At 35.5% G+C, this 17,878-nt stretch overlaps 1 protein-coding gene across 6 annotated transcripts in view; it reads right to left on the minus strand.

Annotated features, from left to right (window-relative positions):
* Positions 1-2,289: 2,289 nt before the first annotated feature.
* Positions 2,290-17,878, minus strand: part of SMARCA1 (SNF2 related chromatin remodeling ATPase 1) — a 37,433-nt gene continuing 21,844 nt past the window's right edge. For 3 of the 6 annotated variants that reach the window (XM_075512802.1, XM_075512804.1, XM_075512805.1), the window contains 6 exons: positions 16,016-16,138; positions 14,294-14,426; positions 13,196-13,314; positions 12,786-12,998; positions 7,371-7,481; positions 2,291-6,667 (listed from right to left, as the gene is read on the minus strand). In XM_075512802.1, the coding sequence (XP_075368917.1) occupies positions 6,596-6,667; positions 7,371-7,481; positions 12,786-12,998; positions 13,196-13,314; positions 14,294-14,426; positions 16,016-16,138 (771 nt within the window). In that variant the 3' untranslated portion in view covers positions 2,291-6,595. Of the gene's footprint in view, positions 6,668-7,370; positions 7,482-10,224; positions 10,330-12,785; positions 12,999-13,195; positions 13,315-14,293; positions 14,427-16,015; positions 16,139-17,878 lie in introns of those variants that run through there. The other 3 variants (XM_075512806.1, XM_075512803.1, XR_012777255.1) reach the window with 3 other exon arrangements.

Here is a 17,878-nt window from a genome sequence, read left to right on the forward strand (position 1 = left end):
AGGCACAAGGCACATGAGGTTGAGTTTTTTTGAGAGGAGCTGACTGAAAGAGAGGGGAGATGGTGCAGAGTAGGCAGGGGAACACACGCATATTGACAGCCAGGCTAAAATGTCCCTGCAGCATCGGGGCTCTTGAAGTAGACATCGTCCTGCACCTTCGCCCAGGTTACACCACACCCAGCTGAAACAGCCTTCTAAGTCAAACACAAACACCCAGAAAACATAGCTGGAAATATCTAACTGTTCAGTGGCATCACCTAAATCAGGTAATCGGTGCTGAATCAAGGATATTAATACATTTACCAGTGCATTGAGTTAGGCCCCCAATTAGTTGTTACTAATGTACTCAACTAGGAAAGTGTTTGTCTACAAAAGGTGTCTCAATCTCTAATGAGCAGCTACCCTTTTCAGAAGAGGACAAGAGCACTTCACTCGATATCAATTCAGATATTTTGACTAAATAAAAGCTAAGACTCAGTACCAGTGAAGAGCTGAAAATTAACTTCTGTTTTTCTATGCCGTTATCATGCCTACTACCATGGAATATGAGTTCATTTAACAAAGCGTTAGTCAATGAAAATATATTTCGGGGGGGGGAGTAATTAGCAAAGTTGTTAACATTTTATCCATACATACATAAAAGGAAACTCATTATTGACACAGATAAATATGAAAAAAGTTTACCATTTACCCATATGGCTATTTACTATATTGCTGACTTTACTATAAGATGATAGTATTTTATAGCCAGTTCCTCAAGGTGAATGACAATTACAAATTTATAACAGCCAGTTTATTCAAGAACCCTAAACTGTAATGAGTTACTACTTGAACAAATGCTGTATTATATGCATTTAGAAGTGAGGACTGACTGCTAACAGCATGGATATATCCTTGGAATTTTGTAAAAGTTCCATGAAATTCATAAACCACCAGCATGCAACACAGTCTGCACTATCTTCACAAAATTTCAACTACAATGTATGAGTCTAAGGACTGTCATCCTTCGGATTATTTTAGTAATTTGAAATACTCAGTAGTCAGTACACTTCTTTTCCTAAGCGGAAATGACAAAATAAGAGGCAAAGAACAAACAAAAGCACCCAACCAAAACCCACAAAAAAAACTGAAGGAATAAAGACATGAGAATCAAGGTACCTAGAAATTCAGAAGGCCATCTTAAGAAAATGTGAAAGCAACAGTTCTAAGGAAAGAGCAATAACAGAAGCTTTACTGGACTCTAAACCCTCACTGTGAAGTGGTCTCCTGAGGTCTCCTTCTCTACCTGTAAGCTAGAGAAAGACAACATATAATGAACGCCATTTACCAAACTGCTGAGTGGAATTTAAGATTTTGTGGCCTTCGGCAGTGTCCACCTAATTAACAAATAAGAAGATAAATGAAGATGACTTTTTCAGCCCGTTTTCTTATGGCAAGAAACTGCCATGTAGAAATAAAAAGGTTTGTTCCCTGAAAAAGGCGTCTATAGCCTGACCTTCCCAAAAATACTGAATGCATACAGCCAGAACGATCACCACGTGACAATACCAAACTCCACTGCAAACTCCACAGCTACTGAGTAGCTCTGCAGACAGGATCACTGTTCCCATTAAAAGTTCTGATGTTTGAATGAGCATCTTCTCTAGAAGAGTTAGCAGGTACTGCTTCCAAGAAAATCTTGAAAACAGTAGACTTCAGTGCTGGTAGACCACCACAAACAATACGTAAGAAGGAGAAACTAGCTATGGGATCATGCTCAGCCTGGCCCTAAGCAAAGCTATCTGGAAGAACCATAGTTCTTGTAGTGAACTCAACAATTGTTCTGGCCTGCTACTGAGGACAAGGTAAGGCGATCCGCATCTCTACTGCCAGCTCCTTCTTCCTGGTCTAGGTGCCTCACCTGAGAAAGAGTGAAGTCTATCAAAAGTCACTGTGAAGCAGACAGAATTGCTACCAGCCAATGCCAAGATAAACTGGTCTTCTGGAGCTCCTTACTGTCTCTCCTTTTTTCCTAGGGGGTCGTCCTGAGAAAAAAAGTGGAGAAATGAGCATTCATTTAGGACATACACCTCTCCAAGCAGAATATCTAGCATGTCTACTGGTGATAAACAGCTGCAATGACAAAATTCCTGGTCCCTACCATTCTAGGTCTCCTAGACTTAAGCTCTGAAGTATTTTATTTTAGTAACACACCAGAGGTATGGAATAACAGAAAAACAGTCATATACTTTAATACAGGATCAACATACATTGTATCATACTGTACTAAGAGACAACACAGGCAAGGCTGTCACAAAAACACAGGCACTACCAGTATTTTATTTTAGATTACAGGAAATTAGAAAGTTTGAAAGCAGATGTGGAACAGCCACACTCACACCCCTTACATTCAGCTACTGTAGCCTGAAGGTTGTGAGAGGTACAAGAGCAACAAAACCAAATCAAACTATTTTGAACAGTATCCAAGTGCATGGGCCCAACTGTACCAGAAGTATAATTACCAGAAGACATCAGGTTTGTATTAATTTTTATTTTCATATATGTACAACTTAAGAAATGAATCTCCATTTGAAAAAGTTCAGAAGTTATCTTTCAACAACACAATGTAGACATACCTTTGAGGCAGCAAATATTACTCCTATTAAGGCTCTTATGAAAGGATGGATATCATGCAAATGCAATTAAAGAGTACATTACATTCCAAAATATGCAAACCAAGTTCAACTTTAACTCTTTCAGAAAAAGAACATATCAAACATTGTAACTGTGACCCATCAAAGCATTTACATACATGCTTGAAGCAGAGTACACGGACTAGCTAAACTTAAGTAAAATGTAACAACTGTCAAGCTATCTTAACCAGATCAGAACTACAGTCAGTGATCAATCTATTCCAACATCACAAGTGCCAATGTCTGCACCAGCCATGTCATTTTACATTCACATAAACCGCTGCTGACTGCAAAATTCCATATGCTTTTTCAACCCGCAAGGCCCACATTTTTTAGCTTTGGCATTAATTTGTGATCACTGAAAGCACTTAATCCCTCCACTGAACTCGGGGAAGAGACATGCACAGAGAGCGCCTATCGCAGCAGTGCACAGCAGGAACTACAGGAGCTGCATAACAGAAGCTACTTCCATCAGGCATTTAGAAAGATTCTGATTCATTCCATATACTGTACCCCTTGCTTATGATCTCAAAGAGTGAAAGCTGGATTTTTTTTAAACCATAACCAACATTAGCACTAAATCAAACAAGCAATGCTAGTCTACAAGAAAAAATTCTTACTTAATATTTTAGTATAGTAATGCTACTTGTGCAAACAGTGTCTAAAGATGGTCTAATATTACCAGCAGGGAGAAAGCTTCATTCCTTCTCTATGTCATTACAATAAATTGAAATTAAATATAATGAAGATGGTCACTTGTGTGACTTTTTTATTGTCATCACTAACATAACTCAAAAATAAAAGGACTGATAATTTGAAAGCAATGAATAGGTCAACAGAAAAAGAACACAACTGTTGTGACCTCCCCCAGGATGTTACGTGCACTGCCTGATGTGTGAAAGGTGCTAGATGACTACTTTTTCTTTCTTCAAGCCTAATGCTAACACAATCAAATTTTAGTTGTCTACTCAAAAAGAAACAATAAATTATTTTCAAAATTTTATATAATGTAATTTTTTTGGCAACTATCAAATTGCCTAAAGGCCCAGACTTTTCAGAAGTTTTGTTATCACATTACATTCAGTGCTTACAAATTTCATATAAACCGTATTCCTCGCCTAAGAAAACAGTAGTTAAAAGTAGGAAGATTCTTTTATTTCAGTCCATCTAATTTTGAGTCACAGCAGCATATCATTTAGACACTGCTAGGCACATACTGTGTGTATATCTGCAACTAGAAGAATGAAACAGGAAAAGAAAGATCCATTTTACTTTAATCCTGACCAGCAGCTGTTAGCAATTTTCTTTAGTTATCACCGTGGGACATGATGGATGGGAAGACTCAATATGCTGGGGAACTAGTATATAGTGTACAAGTGCTCTCAAGGACTGTTGTTCAACAGCACATTCAGTTTAACTAGGAACTACAGACTGTAAGAGATAACAGATAGTTCCTCGGAGCATCTATCATTCTTCAGAGAAGCTGTCTGATGAAGAGGATAATATCTGGAAGAACAATTGCATGATCTTTTGCTATATAGCTAGTATATCATGTCATTGAAGGAGGAGAAAAGTGAACATTAACTCAAGTGGTAACTCAAACCAAGAAATCTGCATAAAAGAACAAGTTGAGATATTACCATTTTAAGACTTTCCATACACTTTGCAACACAGAGGAACTGGATACACAAAACCATGCAAGTCAAACAAAGCTAACCTACAATAAACAAATACACTTATTTCAAGACTTAACATTAAAATATTCACCCAGTGCTAAATAGGAGCAATGGAATAAGGTCTAGACCTAGCCATGTAATTCAATAAAAATTCAATTGGCTCTTCCAGCCTTTATTTCCCTCCTCTTTTTACTTGTTTTTATAATTTCAGGCCGTAAACTTACTGAGTGACACAGGAGCCAAAAAGCAAATTTAAGTAAGGCATCTTCCTCTCTCTATTAATAGCAATGCTCCAGGGATTTGTGATTATATATGTATGTAGGTGCACAGCCTTTTTCCAGCCCATAATTACACGGGATGTCCTCCTCCCAAGGATAAAGCAGGATGTCAACTACTCCAATACAAAAAATACTATTTGAAAAGACATCCTTCGTTTCTGAGCAGACCTATCCCATCTGGGTTGCATACTCATTTAAAAGCATGCATTGACACCCATCACTAACCTTCTGTCTGAAAGCTGCGCCCCATCATTATTAGATGTATCTGTCAACTCATCAGATGAATACCCTTTTTTGCACTACAAGTCTTACAAATAAAAGCCCAGTGAACTAATTAATAACTTGGTCCCCAAACAAAAGCTCCATTCCAAAATACAAAATCAAATTATTAATCTTCCAAAATGCTCAACCAAGTCATCACACCCATTCTGCCCCAAACCTTAAACGCAGACTATCGAGAAAGGCTGGAAATCACTCATCAAGCTTACAGAGATTAATCCCAGAAAACTTCAAAGACATTCTGATATATTTTAAATGACATAAAAGAATATGGGCAGAACTCTATCCTAAGACTAAAGAACTTCTTATAAAGTCCTGAATTTTACAAATACAGAAGAAGGTAGCCAATGCAAAGCATGAAATACAAAGAGTTTAAAGAGTTTTTTTCATCTCAAAACACCTCAAACCACAGAAGGAAGCAAACTGCACTAAAAGAAATGTACAAGTTCTCTTCAAGGGAAGTACCATGTAAAGCACACTGCATTAATCTAGACTTGACATTATGAGGGCATGTCTCACTGTAGCAAGGTCCATACTAAACACCAGATCAGAGACAGAAGATTAAAGTAAAACATTAGATGTCACAGTCACTGTTCTACTGATCCGGGAAAGGCAGAGACTCCAAGGTGAGCAGAAACTATGAACCTGCTTAATAAAGGCCATTCTTGCAAAGTCAAAAAATCATACATCCAACACTTTCATCCCTTCATTAAAATAGAAATACTAAAAAGGAGCACTCCATAACATATCCCCATTGCTTCTGACTGACATGTTGAATCAAAGGTAAAAGCAGAAAGTTAGCAGAGATAATTAGAGCAACAAAGATCTTTTAGCACAAGGCAGCATAGCTGAGCAGCCTACCAACCAGAAGATGAATTATTTCATTTGTTACTTAAAAAAGAAGCTGTTAGTTGACTACTTCAGTTTATTAGGCATAGAAAAGTTTTCATCTAGAGGTCATTCTGAAAAACACCTCACCCTGTGTTTAAGCATGTATGAAGCCCAGCAGAAACCAGTGATAAAGAAGAAAACCAAAATGTGTAAGTATTTGCTGGCTTTCCTTCTGAACATTTCAGAGAAAAATGTCAATTTAATGCTGACAGCAAACAAGGATGTCAGTCTAATTAGATTTTTTTGTTCTGTCATGCTCCTGATCCTATCTAAGTACTCCTCTGAACAAAAATCTGATCGATGATGAAGGCACAAGTATACAAACCTTAACATTCACTCTAAATGTAGCTATGCAAAAAAGGGAGAGAGGGTAGGGAAAACAAAGGTGAAGTATATTTCTCTTCAAATAATTAAGTCAGTTTATTTTCCAACAGCCATATAAATTTAAAATATGAAACAACGATAATACAGCTATAGAATCTAGGTTTTCTTTCAAAGCAGCAGCATATAAAACATATAAAAGCTAAAACCTCAGCACAAGCTTCAAAAAACCAAGGACTGAGTGAATTTTGCCAAAGACATGAAACTCACAAAATACAGTACACAAAAATACTGGAATGCATAAGATATAAAGCTACACATTTTAGGTAAAGAAAGACATTGTAAAGTATACAAAATTTGCAAAATTAAACCATGGGATTTGGGGGAGAGTACCATGAATACAAAGAAGCTGGCAATTAATACTTGTAGATGGAGAGAAGAAAGTGGCAGTTTTACATTTAGCATTCAGTTTTCAGGTTCACGACTTCACTTTCTTAGCGTCTTTTTTTCCAGAGTTCTCAGTAGCCAAATCTGCTTTTCTCTTCTGTGACTAAAAGGGGAAAAAAAAAAAAAAAGTATAAATTCAACAAAATGGTGCGTTATAAAAAAACAAAATTTGAAGTACATGAGTAACTATTCAAAAAGAAGGTAAGTCACCCTAATGTATTTTATATTTCAATTTGGCTTTGTAGGATATAATGGAAGGGCAAACAAAAATCCCAGATTTAGATAATTCTGCTACCCTTTTTATCTTCTTGAAATCATTACATGGTCTCAATGGTACAGGTACCACACATACCATGAATTGGATGAAAAGATCAGGACCTTGACTTATACACAATTCTGTTCTAAAGATGACAACTCTTCAAAATAAAAGAAGCACTTCTTATCATTTCTTCTTCCAGGAACTACTACGTAGGGGAGGAATAACAATCTGAGATTAAATTAAAGCAAACATATGGTGTAAATACGTAGGTAGAAAGAGGGCAGTGCTACGTTTTCTTAACAAGAGTCTTCCTCTGCTACTTAAACAAAAGACTCTTCTCAAAAAAAAAAAAATCTAAAATACTGTGAATTGGGAATACCTACGTAAAATCTAGGAGAGCTGTGAATAGACAAATATTTCAGTTTAATCTCTCAACTAATGGTTTATACTAAAACAAATCAGTGGCTACAATTATCTTTTTCATTTTCTAACAAAATATAATTGAATTCTGCCCCACTAGAAGTAAAGTAAGTGCTACTAAACATACTGCTGTAACTTTTGCTCCTCTTTTCTTCTTTTCAGCTCTTTCTTTTTCCTCAATTTCCATATTTTCTTTTTCTATTAATGATATGAGAGTATTGCAGCGTCTCTGAAACTCCTAAGGAAACAGAAAACATCAAGTCCTCTAAATAAATTATACAAATCCTCTCATTTACATAAATATGTTCAAAATCCTTGAATTCCAAAATACTTGTTTTCCAAAAACATTCAATATTCACGTACTAATAAGATTAGCTTAGTTATTGTTGATCTGTCTTTACCTTAGTGTAACCTTCTTTATAAACAGAGAGAGATTTACTGAAATATTCAACTTCCTGACAAGGAGTTTTCAGGATTGTCGTTGTCTTTCAAACTGACACCCCAAAAGACTGAGCTGATCTTTCATCTTGTTTAGATGAAGCAAATTACAGCCTGCCAGCATATTATGCCAGATTTTAGGAAAAGAGGTCTTCAAGTATATCTTTAAAGCAGAGAGAAAAGGAATCAAAGCTACCTTAAGCAACACTTTTCCATGGCATACGGACTAGTTTTTTGTGATAAGACACGGTAGAGCTTCAAATTGACAAAAATCTATCCAGCCTTAAATCACCAACTCACTGTTGTATTTTTAGTCCAACAGCACCCAAAAGGTAGCAGGACCTAAATGCTTTTAGCATCAAGACTTCCAAGCCATCTGAAAGCGATCAAGATTAAATGCCACAAGGTCATTTACACGTTAAAAAATATTTCCAATACAACTCTAAAAGTATCTGCGCCGCAGTTAATAACAGTTGGCTTGGTTAATAGAACTCATTTGACTTGGATAGTTTTTTGCATCCCATCTCAAAAAAAAAAAGATCTCTTATCAAATACATAATAGTACTCGTTTTTATTATAATTATTCAGTATGTTTTATGTACATTGAGAACAGTGATTCCACGGGCTTTTCTTTCCAGCTCAAAGCAGGAAGCTTTCTTCTGAGGAAAAAAAGCCAGAAAAATGGTTCTTATCTCTATTAAATTCAGTGAAGCAATTTTTGAACCACAAGCTATCCTAGAATTACCTAGTAGCATAAATCTTAACCTACAACTGGTCTATTTGCAATGAAGTGACCAGGTGACCTTTTTGCCCAGGAATTAGTCTCTATTTTCTCAGCATCTGTAACCTGTATATTGCCTCAGCCATCACGTTATGTGATGGAAAACAATGCAGACTGCACACTTTCTTGATCCTGAATGTTCTGAAACAGTCAAGCATATGACTCATCTTTGAGACATAAATACCCTCAAGCGTAACCACATTCCTTAAGCTGTATAGTTTCCACAGATTCCTCTACGAAGGGTGCTCCATGGCCTTGGGTGAAAGCTGTGTAATTCAGAATGGACACAGAGAATCCTTCCACCACATGAATTTTTTTTTTTACTACCAAAAAAAGATTCTTCAGGAGATTTTTCTTTACAACTCCCCACTGGAAACTTTCCAGTCTCATGCATGTAGTTTTGCAAATAGAGTATTATAATGAGTCATTTCTACCACATCCATGTAAAAGTAACCCCACACCCCCCAGTACAGGTTCAACCATGAATTATGGCGCCATGCTTGTGCCCTGGAACGTGACAGTCCTGCTAGAGCTAAAATACTCTCGCTTCAACCAGTTAAAACCCTCAAATTCAAATTCTCACTTCAACCAGTAAAAACACTCAACCAGTCAAAACCCACACAACAGTTTTTAGATAAAAAGGCAACAAGTCTGAGAAAATTTGAGTGCAAGCCATCCCAATACACATTGCATCCCCAAACATAGAACAGAAGAGAGCCTCTGTCCCAAAACCCTACGCTCTATGAATAGAAATGATAAAAAGGAAAAAAGACAGAAGTAGAAAGATGATTGTCGATATGTCAGAAGCATTTTACATCATTTAAATTTGTGTACGTTGCACTCAAAGACTTCGGAGCCATAGGTAAAGACTGATGACAAGCTGCTCCGTAATAACAATCACCTAGATCTTTTCTAGTATATGAGAAACTGGTTTGTGTTAAATTCAAGACAAGCAATTAATCAGAAAGGACTAAGAAATAACCTTGATCCATTTGCCTAAGGCACTAAGACAAATCCTCGTCTTTCCTGGGGAAAAATGCTTGCACAAATACATACATTTATTAAAGCGTACAAGTTCATGGTTAGACTTTCCAGATGGACTACTACTCCAGAACAACATGCTGCAGACAGAAGATGGACTCAAAAACAATTTTCTCTGGAGAATCACAGAAGCAGTTGACAGCAAGATGTGACATGCACACAGGTTTCTTCTACACCTACCATCAGAAAGAATCTGCATGCTAAATCCTGTACTGAGCTACTGAAATTTTCATATGGACTGATCTATTCCATTTTATTACTATAAAAATACACTTAGAGTTTAAAATGCCTTGCACCTTTAGAGATGAGATTTTATTCAGTGTGCCCTGATACTTTTCTGTTTAGGATGGAAAGAGATAAGATGTACTTTGCTCACCCCTTCATAGCTATAAAGACTAGTATTGCAATAAATAAGATGGGAGCACTGAAACATCGCCTTCTGCATGACTGAAGGCAGAGATGCTGACTTGGGAGTGAAAGTAGTCCTAAGCTCTGTCAACAGGCCCATATATTCCTGTATTTACAAAGGAGTCATTTGTCTTATACTGGGTAGGGTTTGCAGAAAGGTAAAAGAGAATATGCATAATTTATAACTTCACAAAACAGATACATGATTCACCACTGCCATTATATTTTGCATTCTTCTTGTGTGGACAGAAATAAAAGAACAACAACTAAACTTAAAAATGTAAACCTCTGTGCCCAGCTAAAAAAAATATTACAATTTTAGGCACTCTCAGTCTCTTTGAAAACTTACATTTTTGTGTAAACCATCTGGTTTTGGAATAAATAAACGAAGCAGAATTTTTGTTTTCCAAAAAGAAATCTTCAGAAGGAGAAGAAACAGAAATAAGAAGATGGAAGATAAATTAGCTATTTATATGGAATTCAAGAGACATCTAGTGGTTAGCAGAACACAAAGTTTTCTCCAAGAGTCTGGTAAGTCCTTTTCAGAATTATGCTGCCCTCTCTACCTTGTTTCATACCAGTTTGAATGTAATAAAGGGCAATTTTGAGATCACATGTGAATTTCAGTATTCTAAGAAGTTTTATCCACTTTCACTGAACTTACTATTTACCCCTTCATAAAGATTTGTATTTATACTTGGTTCATTATTCTTGGTATCAAGTGACTTCCCAGCACATTTCTTCATAAAAATTACCAAGCTAGTGCAAAACAGACCCATAGAAATTAATACTTCCACAAGTGTCAGGATATTTGAATACATAAAATATACCAGCAATTGGCAGTTATAAACTACTAAACCATACGTATTATGACAATTTAAAACATTTAAGAAAATTAAATGCATGTTGAAAGTGAAAGATTACTTTAGCTTTGTATTTTCATACTATTCTTTTTCAACTGTGTAACAGCTGAAAAACTAAAAATATTAATGGATAGAATTTTAAGAGAAAACATAAGCCAAAAGATTCACTATATTCCCAGTGCCTCAATTTCAGCATTAGACACCACAGAACATATTTCTACACTTTAGCAAATGATTCCTATCCCCTTTAAAAAGAAAATTATACTGAACATAAGGATCTGCAAGATGATTTAAATTGAGTATTTAACTCTATCCCTGACTTAACTATACGTCAACCAATATTAAAAGTTGAGCTACGTTTTTAACTTCTGGTACCTATCTCTATGATTTACTTAAATGGATTCCTCCATAGACAACTTAAAAGAAACTTCATAATAAACTAAATATTGGTGGTTTCTCTCTTTATGGACTTAATTTTAAAATCCAGTATTTCTTCAAACAGACATTTTAGTAAGTAAAGCTTATAATTCTTTTCAATTAAGGGCTAAATGCTGCACTATCTAGAAACTCTTTAACTGCTGAAATATCCAGTAGAAATTGTGTTGCATAATTATAAGTAGCACTGGGAAAAACAAATATTCGCACCTGTTCAAATACAGATTTTAAATATTTTATCTTATGTTTTATTTATTCTTAGTACAATACCCAGAACTCTGAAAGAACATTTTATAAACAAATCCTGATGCCAGGAAATGAAGACAGTAAACAATAACACACAGGGGTTCTGCAATTGCTAGACTAAACTACTAAAAAAATCCAGATCTGTATATGAAATTACATTTAAGTTACATCAGGGCAGCACAGCATTTAATTAGAAATTTGCTTACAAGACAATGGGGAGAATCTATGACAGCTGTATAAAGGACAGTGTGCTCCACGCTTTTGTATCAGCCACGACCAATATGGTTTTGTATTCAAGCAGACAAAAAAAAAAATGTTCCGGCTCTCACTCATCGCAAGTAAGATGAAGTTATTTCCAGTATTATAAGAAAAATTTGTAAGTACATTTTTCCCATATAAATGAAAATGCATGTGTGTGTTTCCTACATAAGGTGCACAGACATACAAATTTTACTCATAAGAAAAAGGAACTGAATCAGGGGAGATCTGAGCAAAAATTCTAGGGCAGAACTAACAGCTTTTTATCATTAAAAGAGTCCCATATTCTGAGGTTGGTACCTACATAGCTTATTATTTGCAAGCACCACAGCTTCTGTTAGTGTTATCACTTCCCACTTAATGACTAAATTAAAAAAGAATGGCTCTGCTCTTCAGACAGAGAAAGGAAAAAAAAATACAGCTAAAATTCAGAGCATAGTCTACTTGCGATCAAACTTGTATTACATTCTCTAAGTATGAACAAAATCTTCAGAAAAGTATAATTAAAAAAATTTAAGCACTTGCATGTGATAATCCTTATTCACAACTACCAAGTGCATTTTAAATCAATTGCTTCAATGATTAATTCTTACATGAATCACTAAATTTCTAAAAGCATGAGGAAATTAAGTACCAATATTAGAAAAGCTGTTCTTTTCTCCCAGTGTATAATTCAGATGTTTTCAGTCTTAAATATTGTCCAATAATTCTGAAAAGCAGTCATATCTTAAGAGACATTGTTTGGTAAAACTTTTAATCTGCAATAAAAGTAACAAGGATATTTGTAAGGATAGTCTACCTCTGCATTAATCCCTTTGGGTAACATGGGACTTCAGCTTGGCAGGTTTTCTAATCTGTTTGTTTCAGCTGTATTGTGTTGTTTGCTGTACACTAAGGGAAAAGGTTATTTTATTAAAAACTAGAAATGAGAGCAAAACCCAAAGTTATTCTTTCAGCACTTGTTTCCTAGACTCCAGTATTCTGGCACAAATCCAAACTTTATGTGATGGTGCTTAAAAAAAAGGAACAAGATACTTTATATAATGACTTAGTCCATGTAACTGATACCTACCATTGCAGTTCTAGATTTGATAAACCAGTCAAATCTGAACTGAGGAGCATTGCGCACACACTGTCTTAGTTCCTCGTACACATTTTCTTTGTCAAAGCCCATCTTGTGTAACATGCATATCAAAAATCTGTCTTCCTCTTCTGTGTAATTTTTCCCTTTGTTTGTTCCATACTGAATACGTAACTGATGAAAAGGTGCTTTATACCTTGCAATCTGAATGCAAAACAAAAATAAGACTATTAAACATACAACGTTACATCAAGGATTTATTACATATTAGTACAGATTACTGATACATGGTATACTATATATGCTGTATAAAAAGATAGAATGCCCATTCCCAACTATTCCTTTTCTGAAGGAATTTGGAAGAAGTCAGCTGCAGAAAACAAAAAACCTGCAATGATTACTTTGGCATCGAGGGCTTTCTTGATACTGATCCTCCGTTGAATTCTTGCCTCTCCTCGTTCAATTTGAGCCATAATCCTCTCAATGTCCTGTAGTTCATTACAACGTTCCCAGAAAACAGCTAAAAACACAAAACATCATTTGTAAAATAAAACCTTTTCCTCTACTCTTACTACTTTACTCAGTTGAGGCAATCCAGCAAAAGAAGGAATACAGTTTGTAGTTCCATTAAAAGATTTGCGAATACTCTCCCTTCTACTGTGCTAGCCAAGAAATAAACATGCACAGACCCTTTATTCAATGTCTTTAAAAGTTAACTATAAGCAAAAGTTTAGTAACAACTGTAACAAAGTTTACATTCAACATAATTAATTCTAGTCATGTAAAACTCTGAAAAAAATTACTTTTAAGGATAGCTTTTCCTAACAATGGTGAAACAGGTTAGAGCTGCTAGTCTAGCAGTGAAACACTCATATTTCAGTTTGCACTAGCTATCTCTAAGGTCAGAGACTACTTAGTCTATCTGTGTAAAAGCTAGTAATTTGTGGCTTCTCCAGTGCATCTTTCAGCCAACCCAAAATAAATTCAACACTTTGAAGTGAACTCTTGTGGAGCTCTTCCTTTTTAAGCTACAGGAAGAACATTGCAAAGTTACATTTTATGAAGGTGTTTAGTAAAATTAAATCCAAGGATGAAAGAGGAAGAATTCTGTACAAATTAAAAAGCATTATGTAAATACAAAAGACAAAGATACAGTGTACTAGCTAAAATAGCATATATACTGACAGCATAAAGAATCACGTTGCCACTATAAGGCAACTTCACGATTCCACAAGACCACATTGTCAATGTAAATTAACTACTCCAAGTTCTAAATTTTGACTAAGGAGGGATAAAAGCAGCTGAAGGCATACTTATATGGTGCAAATTCAACCTTTTTAACAGAATTAAGTCTTCTGAAAAGAACCATCATGTACTTTTTAAAAAAAGTTATTCTTATACACATCCAAATTCTACATCTTGTAATTTTAAAAGAACATGTAGCAAAAATGATGGTGATACCACGTGATTAAAAAAATACATTTCAAAATATCACAAACCTGAATACTCAATGACCTCCTCAGGTGACTTTCCCTCTACCTCACGGGCAATATTGTCTATATCGTCACGACCATATTTCTCATTAGCTTTAATAAACTGGTTAAAATCTCTTTTATTCCAGTTTGTAAAACCCTGTAAGCAGTGAGAGATCAAGAAGGCATTACTAGGTAGAAGGGAAACATTTTGCAAAATTTTGTCTTATGTATTTATCATTTGCTCCAGTTGGCAATGCCTCTGCAATGTCACATAATTACAGTGGCTAATGGTCTTTCAGGATTTCCATAAACTTGTATTATCCAGGGTTTATTCCTGAATCATTAAAAGTCTAAAGAGTTATTTTTGTGCATGACTCCACATACGTTAGTGAGAGCTTTTTACTCTTCTTTCTTTTCAAGCTTTTTCTGTGGTATTTCTCCAAAGAAACAAGCTCCATGACAGGTTACTGTAATTTTATTTAAGTGGCCCTTCAGCAGACACAAGCAACAAGTGCCTTGGGAGTATAGGGTGCAACAATACAAGTGTCCTTACAAGTTCTTAGAGTAGTGCAAGTATGTAAGGAAAGGGCTCCTACTTCGGACATTTACAAACCTTGAACCAGACAAACAGTTGGATCAAAGCTAAGTATGTCAAGAAATGATCTCTACTCCAAAAAGATGCAATCAAATGGAAACTCTATAGCACTGTCAAACAGAAAATTTGTTATGTACCAAAGCAATGAATCAAAAACTGAACAACAGTTAAGTGAGATGCAATGCACAAAAACATGATCCAAGAATGAGACATTACAATTTAAAGACAGTGAAAGGAGAAAACATCAAGAACAAACAAGAAAATCACATGCCTGAACAGCAACTTGTAGTGCATTGAGTTTCTCTCATCACAGAAACACATTTACAAGGAACTCTGTCAGTTCTCCAGCTGAATAAGCTCAGTCCACAATGAGATAGCATCTTTACAAGAAGTCTAATATACACAATACAAATATTTCTTTTTACTCATTAACAGCAGTACTGACATGCATATCAGCCCCAGCTTAACTATTTCCTCTGCTATAAAAAGCTGAAATTAATACTCAAATTGTGACCTTGCAAATTTCTTCTCAAAGTACACTACACCCAATTCTTTTACAGAAAATTTTCTGAATCAAAAAATCCTGTTACCTTTTGAGACACACCTTTCTCCTTAACAATTAGCTTTTAATAAGCCTACTCAGCAGGATAACACTCCAAAATGTCAAGAAACTAGACAGTGACAGGGATTCAGTCCCAGTATAAAAGGAACATGCCTAACAACCCAACTGGGACAAAGTTAATGGATGTGACATGTCTTACACATCTGTGTAAATATCATGTATGTTGATAGACGCTTGTCCTCTCCAATTCAAACCCTTTTTGATAAAAATACATGCAAGGCAGATGCATATATGAGAAACTCCCTGATTGGATTCCTGCATGTATTGCTGGGTAGTGCATCTACTATACAAGTCCTTGCCTCAGAAACATCTCAGACATTCAAGGAAATAGTAGGTGACTAAGATGTAAACTTGTTGAAGGACAAGAAAGGTCCCTCAAAGCAAAACCAAGCAAAACCATTACATGTTGTGTGCTTTCTTCTTTCTACAACATCAGTGTAGCTTTCTGTGCATATTTATCATTACTAGTATTTATAGTCATACTAGTAAAAAGATAAATGATTAAATACTTCAGCTGTTTTTATTTTACCTGTGTTAGAAGCTTTTCTTTCTCTTCAGTTTCCTCAGTATTCAGAGGCATAGACTCATCTATCTTCTTTTGTTCCTCTTTTTGTACCTGAGCTGCATTGGGGAGGTCAGGATTCCTGGGAACCTAAAATCAGGGGTATCAATAAGCAGTAGCGCAGCAGTATTATTAAAGAGACTGTACACTTTTCTGTCAACCTTGGTTTACAATTTATAAGCACGTTAGATCTCACAGGACTGATATAGTCCACACCCACTAAGCATTTGTTGTCACAGAACAAAAAAAACAAACCCAAACAACAAAAAACCCACCACTCCACATCTTGGCTACCCTGAAGAAACCAAACCACAATAAAAATATTTTTTAAAATAACTACCAGAATATTTTCATCAGTATCTACAAAACTGTTGCAAAATTGAAAACAGTATCCTCCAAGTCAAGGTGATCAATATCAAATACTGTCATTTATCTATGCTTGTTCCTTCTTGTCTCACAAGCTCTTAATGTAAAGTTTATCTTCACCTATAAATATCAAAAGGGTCCTATTCACTTTTCCTTTAAGAAACTTCAGTGAAAAACACTGTAGAATACATGTAAATGGTACAATACATTTTTTCCAACCATTAAATATTAAAGCACTGATCTGTACAACAGTTACCAAATGTGTTTTACCTACATTCGAAACTTACTGCTTAAACCCCTCCTCCCAAAAACAGGACTAGATTTTGTCAAACGTAGGTTATAATTTTGTTATGCCCTGTACCCACTACTTCCACACACAACAACTTAGGGATACGGTGAGAGGCAGAGCCTCACATAGTGCAAGCTGTCACAGTTCACTGATTCAGTGGCACTGTTCATTAGCCAACAGTGGCACTGTTCATTAGATGCAAGATCTGCCCTCTTACATCCAACTGCTTAGAATGTTTTATAACTAGAGTGAAATACTAAGTTCTGCCAGGTTTACTACAAAGCTATGCACACTGCCAATGGACCAGACAGATGACATTATGTAAACAAGGCCTAGCAACATTTTCTGTCCCTCTCCACATTGACACCAGTTTCATATTTGTGACCTTTAAATTGTGCATTGCAATTCCATACCACACAACAGCAAACAAGGCAGAAACCAGTATCCAGTAAAGATTTTGTAGACTTTACATATTTCTGCAGCAAAAGGCAAAGACAGTTAAGAGCTGTTTTTAACATCTGGCTAAGAAATTTTCTTGGCTTTGGTGGTTCAAGTTAAGACTGACACATAAAGCTTGGTCTCTACCTATTTGATACCTTCTGGTATTGTTTATGGCAGTCTTCAGTTTTAATAATAAACTCTCTTCAGATGGAAAGTTACACTTCCATTTCAAAGCAGAACAAACTTAATCATATTTATCACTTTCATCACCAGTAAACAGTCATACTAAGTTTTTAAGATAACAAGTATTCATGTTCGACCTATCCAGTCTGACAGATTTCATTAACAGGACAGAAACACCTCTCTTTTTACATGCATATTGTCAACATTAGCAATTCTCTCAACCTTATTTGTTGGAACATTAATTGAATAATTTCTTTCCCTAAGCTAACTATGCTGCCTCTAATTCTTATCTTAATTCTATCCTGCCATCCACATAAAATTCTTTTGCTTCAAACTAGATTCTAAGACACCTTCTGCTTTTTCTTAAAAATATATTTTGCTAATTCTACTTTTTTGCAACATCAATTTCCTATCCGTTGCTTTGTATGACAAGTTTATGTTCTCCAACACATTTTATATATGATTTCTTCTTGCTGCAACCTGCTGTGAAACATGGGGCTTTTTTAAAGTAAGCTACGTGTCTGGAAGTAGGAGATCCATTTGGTTTACTC

The sequence above is a fragment of the Mycteria americana genome, chromosome 10 (genome assembly GCF_035582795.1).
Source record: "Mycteria americana isolate JAX WOST 10 ecotype Jacksonville Zoo and Gardens chromosome 10, USCA_MyAme_1.0, whole genome shotgun sequence".
Taxonomy (NCBI): domain Eukaryota; kingdom Metazoa; phylum Chordata; class Aves; order Ciconiiformes; family Ciconiidae; genus Mycteria; species Mycteria americana.